Below are 10,122 nucleotides of genomic sequence, written 5' to 3' on the forward strand. Positions count from 1 at the left end.
CAGAATTCCAGGAAGCCTTTTGAGGTCACGGAGACCAGAGATCGCTCTGGGATTCCACTAGGAGGGGAATGCGGGAGGTCATGGGCATGTTGGGGGTGACGGTAGTTATAAGGGTCAATTGACTTTGTCAGCTGAAAATAAACGGTTTCCTGAGGCCTAAGTATTTCTGGCTACAGGAGTAGCAGCTGAGGAAGAACAGGAAGTGGTACGCATGTAAAGACAGAACCTGGGGCCCCACCAGGTCTCGCAGAGTATACTGAAGTACACAGAGCACACAGCAGGCTGGCATGGAGGGCCTCTGGGTTAGGGTGCCCCCTCCCTCCTCAGCTGCAGTGGGAACAGGAGCCAGGAAATCCCACAGCCCTGCCCATCTCATCACGCTTGCTGACTCGCCAACGGGCACCCCTGACAGCAAGCAGGCAGCATCACTCAAACGTGGGCCGTGACAGAAGCATCACCTCTGTGCTTATTAAATACTCAGACCCCCAGGCCCAGACCCAGATGAGTCAGTCAGATGTGTTTGGATGGAGCCTGAGAATTGTTGCTTTGTTCAGTTTTTTAATTCCCACTGTTAAACTGTTATTTTTAATAAGCTTCTCAGGCCATCCTTATATAACTTTAAAAAACATAAGCACCAGAAAACTGTAAAAGTTATGAAGTTGGGAAGACCTGGGTCAAACTTTAGTAGTACTACATAGAAATGTGTGGAAGTTACTTAACTTCTCTGAACTCCTGTTCACTCATTTGTAAAACAAGGGTAATTTGTAAAACAACAATCAATGTTGCCGGGAGGGTCAGAGTTACTCAAAGGCATTCTTAGAAGCTAACCTAAGAGGCAGGAATAACCGGGAGAGTACAAGGGGCTTCCTGGAGGCTGACCAAGCCTAACGGCCTTCACCTCCGAGGTCCCAACCAGCCAGGACACCAAGGCTCGAGCAAAGGGAGCAGCAGGGAAACACTGGCTCAGCTCTGGACAGGGAGCAAGGTCATCTGCCTTCCAGAAGGGTGTGGCCGTGAGGTGGGCTCTAACACCAGACACAGCTCCGAGATGGGTCTGCGGCCAAGGGGCTCTCAGGGTTTGGGAGTGTAGGGAGAGAAGAGACTGCAGCGTCCCAGACAGGTCTCTCCTGAGGGTCCAAAACTTTAGGGAGGTGCAGGGAGAGAGAAGGAGCAGGAACCCAGAGGAGTACACTCCCTGGGGCTAACTGCGCACAAGGCTCGAAAAGGTCGTCAAGGTCTCAGTCTTTCCATCTGGAAACGGGTTAATTTTTTAAAACTATGCAGTCAGCTCCGCGGGATGGCACCCGGCTGGGTGGCCGGCTCCCAGCTCACAAAGGGAATGGGCCCCGCTGCCCTTTTATCTGATGTGTGCCTGGTATGTCAGAACTTGGTGGCAGTTTTACTCTGTTGTCCCGAGAGGAGATGTTACCTGAGACCGAGCTTTACATTCCTGTGTAGGTTGCTTAAGTCGTTCAACACTCTGGCCCTCGGAGCCTGGACAAGATTGGGGCTGGGACTTGAAGCTGGGGCGCCAGGCAATTTCTCTACTTTTTACTAAGAAAGCAGGAGCCGCGGGAGACGAGGGCGCCCGGAGGCCGCGGGATGCCAGCCCGGTGATCGCTAGGCTCAGACGCGACGTCTGAGGGACACTCAGGGACTGCGGACCCCCACGCCCGGACCTCTTCGAGGGCTTCCAGGTCTCCGCGCCCCGGGCCGCAGGGTCCCCGCGTGGGCCGCAGCCCCCTGAGGCTCGACCCTCCGCCCGCCCGGAGTGAAGCGGCCGTCCGCGGTCTCCCGCGCCGCGCCGCGCGCTCGGCTCACCTGCTGAAGACGAGGCATCCCAGGTGGTTGATCTCGTGGTCAGAGCGGTGGCGGCTGTAGTCCTCCCACAGGTCCTTGAAGGCCGTGACCGCCAGGATGAAGAGCACAGGCGCCAGCGCCAGGCCGGGCTGGAAGGCGTTCACCGCGGGCACGAAGTTGAGCAGCGCGATGAACACGAAGTACACGTTGGCCAGACGGTGGAACTGCTCGAACAGGTTCTTGGGCAGGAAGGACAGCAGAGTGTACTTGGTGGTCTTGAGCCTGTTGTCCGCCAGGTGCTGGGTTCCCCCGCGCAGCCGGCGCCGCGGCGCCCCCTTGCCCGCCGGCTCCTCGGCGCCCGGCGGCGGCTGCAGGTTGGAGCGCACGGTGCGCATCCGGCCCTCCCGGCGCCGCCGCCGTCCCGGGGGCCCGGGCTCCTCGGCCGCCGCCGCCGGCTCCCGCTCCATGGCCGCGTGTCGCCGCGCCCGGCTGCTCCGTCGCTCGCACCCGCCCGCGCCAGCCTCCTAGGTGATCATCGCCGGCGGCCCGGGCGCGGCGGCGCGGACTCCCCGCCTGCGGGACGCACGAGAGCGCGGTCAGCGGCCGCCCCGCCCCGCCCCGCCCTGCCCGCCCGCCGCCCGGGCCCCGCGCCCTCGCGCCCGCGCGCCCGCCTCGGCCTTTCCTCCCGGACACTCCCGGCCCCGCCCCGAGCCCCGCCTGGGACCCCGCGGAGAGCGGGAAACCAAAAGCCGAGGCCAAGGTGGAAACTTCGGAGCGGCTTAGTTTCATTTCCCGGAAGCATCAGTGCGGGCCCCGGACTCGGCAAGCACACCCGCCCCCGGAGGAGACGGGAGACGGCGTGGTGTGGGAGGCACCGCGGCCCCCCGGGAATGGGTCTGGGGGACCCGGCTGGCACCGCCTCCTGGAACCAGGTAGAATCACAAGGCACATGGGCCAGAGCATACCGATGCTCCGAGTTTTAAAGCTCATTTACCGAGGACATCTGTCCCCGGGACCCCGAGAGGATTCTTCTTTGCCTGGACAACTCGGTACCCTGCCCTTTTACACTAACCTCTTGGGTGAACTAGACTGAACTTTCATGACCATCGCTGCCTTTCCTTACTTCCCTAAATAGGATTCTTTTTTTTTCCCCCTTAATTGAAGGGAGGAATATTTCGCTGAGCAAAGGGAGGCTGGTTTGCTCTATTTCAGTCTTTTTTCCTTTCTGGTAAACCGTGAGGGCGAAAATACACCTTTTGTGCTCTGGTTCTCAAGTGGCCTCTCTGACTCTGACGCTGACGGAGCATTGGTTGCTGGGAAGGGAGGGCCCAGGAGGCTGTGGCTGGAGTGGCAGCTGGCACAGAGGGCGCCCTGCAGGACCCTGGGCGTCAGCGAGGGCCGCAGGGGGCGGGCTGCGCCAGAAGGTCTGGGCGTCCCAAGCCGGCAAGCCCGCAGGTCAACGATGGCCATGACTCTCTTGTCTTCCCCTTTAAAAGTCCAAGTGTGAGAACCAGGGATGTCTTTCCCAGCAGACCATGGCTGGGAATTCGGGTGAGACTGTCAGGGGAAGCACACTGATTGAAACCGCCCACCCTGGCCAGGCATCATGGTAACTATTTGCATGAGTTGTTTTACCCACAGGAGGTCCTGGTTAGGAACAGGGAACTAATAAGCCTCCACCAACCAGAAGAGTTTGGGAAAAGTCAAAAGGAGACACCACGTGTCTGACCACCTCCCAGAATCCATCCCTCTGGCATCCATCTTAGCTGAACAAAGCATGCACCACCAGGAAGGACTCTGAGTCAGAATGATTGGCTGAAGACAACCCAGAAACTAATCCCATCACCATAAAACCTGAGACTGCGAGCCATGTGACAGAGTTCTCCTGGGTTCCCTTACCCTTCTGCTCTCCACCCTTTCCCAATAAAATCTCTTGCTTTGTCAGTACATGTGTCTCCTCGGACAATTCATTTCCAAGTGTTAGACAAGAGCCCAGTTTCAGGCCCTGGAAGGGGTCCCCTTTCCCACAATAAGACGAGCACGTTTGGGTGCTGCCTGTCTGGACTAAGGGAACTGTTCGCCTCCTCCTCCTGCAAGTCAGCGCCTCATATCTCTCCCTGCGCTGGAGCACTCTGTCATCTCCCAGGGGACCAACTCAGCAGCCTGGCCCAGCCTGCGTTCCTCCCTTGGGTGCCTGCTAACAAGTCACTTTCTTGGCTTTGTGTAAATCACTTACCTCTTCCCTATGCCCCTCTCTCTGGATGGTCCTCATCTCTGTACCCTGGCCTACACCCCGTCCAGCCAGGCCAGAGGCCACACCTCTACCGGGAACCTTGGCATGGAGCACAGTATTTACTAGAATCCAGCTTGAGGGAGGTAGAGTGACAGGTACTAAGAAAGTCTGTGTCACAGATCAAGGCTCTTCCCTCCCCCCATTCCTGGGAGTACCCGGTAGATGTGTAGAGGCCCAGATTAGAGAAAGGTTTGACTGAAGTGCCTGCATTTTCCGAGAAAGAAATCAGATCTCAGAGTGGGCCAGTGGCATCTCAAATTGAATATTAACAGCCCACCAAGAACCACAGCTTCTGGGGTCTCCAGTGATTAACTTACAGATCCACATTTTCCCTCATCCCCCGGCTTCCCAAGGTCCTAGAGCCTGCTGGCCCTCTTTACTTCCCAGCCCTCTCAGGGCCTGAGAGCGGGTCTTCCTGCTTTCCAGTCTCCATGCTAAAGTTAGTCCCCAGGAGGCCAAAGCAGTTACTTGACCTCCTTGACTATTTCACTTTATTTCCTTACCCGGGAGCTTACAGAGTCAAAGGCTGGCTCCTCAGGCAGAGGTTCCTTGAGGCCTTTAGGGGAACTGGCACCAACTTGCTGATTTGACTCTGCCCCGCCCTCGTCCCCACCAGGCCCAAGGGAGAGGTCTCCTTACCCTCCTCAGAACAGGCCTTCTTCATCCCCATCTACATTCCACTCTAAGGTTCCAAGATTCTGTGAGTCACACTGCTCCGAAGGCCTAGAACCTCTCCCCACCTCTCTTCATCAATCCCATTTCAGTATTTCCACTAAGGCCTAGCTAATGTGGTCTCCTGGAAGGTTTCCACACTGCGTGACCCATTGAACCTCATGGAATTACTTCTGTTCTGACATGTGTGCAGTGGTATGTGAGCCTCTCATAGATGGCTCTGCAGGGGTTATGGGCTCAGATACCTTCTGTCAGCTGAACTCTCAGACTCAGCTTCCTAGGCCAGGACGAGACTTGGATGGACTCCTGGGATGGCCGTCTGGACCCCAAGCTCTAAGGAGGCCCTACTGTTGGCCCCTGGAAAGTGTCTTTCATTGTCCTCACTCAGCAAATACTTCTTCATCACCTTGTGTGTGCCTGGCTTTGTTCTAGGCACTGAGGCCACAGGGGAGAATTGTCTTATGAATCTAACATTCTAGTAGAAGAGGCAGTGTGATACTGTGATGTTACCACGGATGGCATCACCAATACAACGGACATGAACTGGGGCAAACTTCGGGAGATGGTGAGGAACGGGGAGGCCTGGCCTGCTACAACAACAAGACAACATCATTTGGCTTTGTCTCCATTTCTGGCACAGAGTTTCTAAATCCCTTAGGATTTCCTTATTGATAAGAGCTATAAATGTGTCTTGATATCCATAACAAGCCCCTTTCAACCACACCTGGGTTGATGTTACTTAAGTGACTTTTGGAAAGCCCCTGAGGATGGAGGCTGGTTGCCAGGGAACCATCTGTGTGATTGGAACTTTCAGCCCCACCCCCTGACCTCTGGGGAGGGAAGGGAGCCTGGGGGTTGAATCAATCACCAATAACCTAAGGTTTTAATCATGTCTCTGTAATGAAACCTCCCATAAAAACCCAAAGGACTGGGTTTGGGGAGCTTCTAAGACGGTGATCATGTGGAGATTCTCAGAGCTTCCTCCACACCTTGCCCGGTGCCTCTTCCACCTGGCTATTCCTGAGTTATATCTGATTATAATAAACTGGTAATTAGTAAGTAAAATGTTTCCTGAGTTCTGTGAGCCACTCTAGCAAATCAGTGGAACTCAAGGAGTTCCGTGAGCCACTCTAGCAAATCAACTGAGCTGCCAGTCTGTGGCTAGAATCTGCAGCTGAGCTGTTGTCAGGAGCACAGCTGACAGACGGGAACTTGTCATTGGAGCCTGAAGTGCGGGCGGTCTTGTGAGACTGAGCCCTTGCCCTGTGGGATCACATACTCCCTCCAGGCAGATGGTGTCAGAATTGAGTTGAACTCTCGGACACCGGGCTGGTGTCACAAAACCCCACCCCGCACACATGTATTGGAACCTGTATCCTATGACAGAGGCACCCCCTAAAGAAGACTCTGGGCACACCACTAAGTCCTGCTCTCAGGAACGCTGGGTTCTCCTGGCGGCACAGGACGTGGCGGGCACAGCGAACCCACAGGAGCCGTGCTCAGCTCCCCGCAGCTAGGGCTATCGGAGAGGCCTTCTCCAGGCAGCCCGAGGAGAGGTGAGGAAAGACGCTGCGTGGATGTCTAGGGGATGAGACACCAAGTGCAGAACAGAGTGGGTTCCACACCCTGCAGGTGGGCCTGGCAAGGAGGCCGGAGGCTGGGCTGCTGCGGGCCCTGAGGACCCTGGTGAGCATTCTGCGTTTTAGCTGAGTGAGAAGGGGAACGGGCAGGAGCCTAATGGGACTGGATTCAACTTTGCAAAGATCATTGGCATTTGTGTGAAGAGGATGCAAAGGGGTAGAAGCAGCAGAGAGGCTGTCAGAGGCCATGGCAGTAACCTTGGAGGTGACTCGGGTTGGGGTGGCCAAGGTGGAGGCAGCGACTTAGCTGCTCAGGCAAGCGGGCTCTGCTGGTGGCCTGGGTGGGGTCTGAAAGGGAGAAGGGAGTTGGGGGTGCGCAGCTGGAAACCTGAGTTCCTGAGGCAGGAGGAGACTAGATGGGGGCGGTGCTGTAGGTGGCCGCCCATCCGGGAACCAGGGTTCAGCAGGCAGGGTGACCCGGTGCACACAGCCCAGCTCAGCAGAAGGCCCAGCCGGGGACATCGGGTCACAGAGGAGGTGCGGGTGAGGACAGCGAGTCTGGGCCTGGGGTTTTGGAGGGGATGGATTTCTCTGGATTTGCTTCAAGGGCAGCAGGAAGTCTCAGAGTGCCCCAAGCAAAGGCGTGAAACAAAAGAGTCTGACTTGTCTGACTTTCCCTTTTGAAAGACGGAAGATAGGTTATGAGCCGTGAGGGAGCAGGCAGGACAGTGGATTCACTAGGAGGTGGCTTAGATCCAGGCAGTGGAGGGACAGCAGAAAAACAATTGTGTCTTCTGGGTGGAGCTGACTGATTGGCCAAGAGGTTGGATGTTTGGATGAGGAAAGTGAAGTGAACCAAGAGTAACACTTAAGAGTTTAGTTGTTAATTACTTGGGGATGAGAGGGAGCAGAATATGCCACTTTGGCACATCGGTTATTTTGAATTAAAGTTACTTGAGAAACAGTCAATGCAAGAAGGACATGCTGACACCTGAAATCAGGAAATAGCCCACATGAAGATAACCTCCCTGGAACGGGAATGACTGAACAACAGCAATAACTAGCCATGTTGAGCATCTTTGCATGTGTCTCTAGGTCATCTGTAGGTCTTCTCTGCAGAAAGATACATATAGATCTTCTGCCTATATTTTTATTGGGTTGTTTATTGTTTTTATATTGAGCTCTATGAACTCCTTGTATATTTTGGAAATTAATGTCTTGTGGGTTACATGGTTTGCTAGAAAACATTTTGAATATAATAATCAGCCCCAGAAGATCTTGAAACTGTTCTCAGAAATCTATCCTTCGAAAGCACCCAAAGAAGAACATCTAACAGACAAACTCTGCTGAAACTTCCAAATAGATTAACTTTTATTCATAATATAGAAAAAAATACTAACACCTTTTAAATTTGTTCAACAAGGCTGGAGTGTGAAGTCAAGTAGGCCTTAGCAGGCATTACTACAAACAAAGCATTACTGAGAGCAAAGCTGGTGGAGGTGATGGAACTCCAGCTGAGCTAGCTATTTCAAATCCTAAAAGATGATGTTGTTAAAGTGCTGCACTCAATATGTCAGCAAAGTTGGACAACTCAGCAGTAGCCCCAAGACTGGAAGAGATCAGTTTTCATTCCAATCCTGAAGAAAGGCAATGCTAAAGAATGTTCAAACTTCCGCACAATTGCACCCATTTCACATGCTAGCAAGGTAACACTCAAAATCCGTCAAGCTAGACTTCAGCAGTATATGAACCAAGAACTTCCAGATATACAAGCTAAATTTAGAAAAGGCAGAGGAACCAGAGGTCAAATTGCTCATATCTGTTGGATCATAAAAAGAGCAAGGGTGTTCCAGAAACACATCTACTTCTGCTTCAGTGACTATGCTAAAACTTTTGACTGTGAATCACAACAAACTGTGTAAAATTCTTAAAGATATGGGAATACCAGACCATCCCTGTCTCCTGCGATATCTGTATCAGGTCAAGAAGAAACAGAACTGAGCATGGAACAACTGACTGGTTCAAAATTGGGAAAAGAGTACAACAGGGCTATACATTATCAGCTTGCTTATTTAACTTATATGCAGAGGACATCACGTGATATGCCAGACTGGATGAATCCCAAGCTGGAATCAAGATCACCAGGAAAAATAACAATCCCAGATATGTACATGATACCACTCCAATGGCAGAAAGCAAAGAGGGACCAAAGAGCATCTTTATGAACATGAAAGAGAAGAGTGAAAATGTTGTTTTAAAACTCAACATTCAAAAAACTAAGATCATGGCATCTGGCACCATCACTTCATGGCCAAAAGATGAGGAAAAAGTGGAAACAGTAACAAATTTTATTTTCTTGGGCTCTAAAATCACTGCAGATGGTGACTGAAGCCATGAAATTAAAAGACTCCTGCTTCTTGGAAGAAAAGCTGTTATAAAACCTAGATAGTGCAGAAAAATCAGAGATATAACTTTGCCAAAAAAGGTCCGTATAATCAAAGCTATGTGACTATGTGAGAGTTGGACCATAAAGAAGGCTGAGTGGGGAAGAACTGATTCTATAAAACTGTAGAGCTGGAGAAGACTTGAGAGTCCTTGGACTGCAAAGAGATCAAACCAGAAAATTCTAAAGGAATATTCGTTGGAAGGACTGATGCTGAAGTTGAAGCTCCAGTATTTTGGCCACCTGATGCAAAGAACTGACTCATTTGAAAAGACCCTCATGCTGGGAAAGATTGAAGGCAGGAGGAGAAGGGGACGACAGAGGGTGAGATGGTTGGATGGCATCACCCACTTAATGTACATGAGTTTGACCAACCTCTAGGAGATAGTAACGGACAGGAAAGCCTGGTCTGCTGCATTCTATGGGGTCAGAAAGTCATGACTTAGAGACTAAACAACAACAATAAGGCTAGAAAAAGAAGTTAAAATCAGAAAGTAGAATTGCAAAGCAACTATCTATAGTTTATTCACAGTTTATTGCCCTATAGTACTGGGCTTTGCAGGTGGTACTAGTGGTAAAGAACCCACCTGCCAATGTAGGAGATGTGGGGTTTAATCCCTGAGTGGGGAAGAGCCCCTGAGGAGGAGCATAGCAACCCACTCCAGTATTCTTGCCTGGAGAATTCCTTGGACAGAGGAGTCTGGTGGGCTATGGTCCACAGCATTGCAAAGAGTTGGACAAGACTGTATGTATGTATGCATACACCCTATAGTACTAGGTATAGGTATAAACATTGGAAAATAAAAAGGCACAATTTGTGATCTTTGCAACATCACAGTTTATACCCAAAAAAGCAGTTAGTAATATGGCCAACTGCTAGATAAAAACATACAATCAGTAGGTTTCTCATGTATAAGTAAAAGCCAATTTGAAAATGTTACGAATCATCAATGGACTTATCTTTAGGATAAATATAAGATACCTAATGAAAAATTTGAAGACCTACAGGACTTTCTACAACTATCACCCAAAAGAGATGTCCTCTTCATTACAGGGAATGGGAATGCAAAACTAGGAAGTCAAGAGCTACCTGGAGTAACAGACACATTTGTCCTTGGAGTGCAAAATGAAGCAGGTAAAAGGCTAACAGAGTTTTGTCAAGAGAACATACTAGTCATAGCAAACAGCCTCTTCCAACAACATAAGAGACAGCTCTACACATGGACATTACCAGACGGTCATTACTGAAATCAGATTGATTATATTCTTTGCAGACAAAGATGGAGAAGCTCTGACAGTCAGCAAAAACAAGACTGGGAGCTGACTGGCTCAGA

At 51.5% G+C, this 10,122-nt stretch overlaps 1 protein-coding gene across 1 annotated transcript in view; it reads right to left on the reverse strand.

Moving 5' to 3' along the window:
• The window catches only part of ATP10A (ATPase phospholipid transporting 10A (putative)), a 183,213-nt gene extending 180,802 nt beyond the window's left edge, over positions 1-2,411 (reverse strand). Inside the window, exon 1 of the mRNA XM_055556742.1 lies at positions 1,822-2,411. Within this exon, the coding sequence (XP_055412717.1) occupies positions 1,822-2,267 (446 nt within the window). The 5' untranslated portion in view covers positions 2,268-2,411. The remainder of the gene's footprint in view (positions 1-1,821) is intronic.
• Between the last annotated feature and the right edge of the window lie 7,711 nt (positions 2,412-10,122).

This window comes from Bubalus kerabau, chromosome 19 (genome assembly GCF_029407905.1).
Source record: "Bubalus kerabau isolate K-KA32 ecotype Philippines breed swamp buffalo chromosome 19, PCC_UOA_SB_1v2, whole genome shotgun sequence".
Lineage (NCBI taxonomy): Eukaryota > Metazoa > Chordata > Mammalia > Artiodactyla > Bovidae > Bubalus > Bubalus kerabau.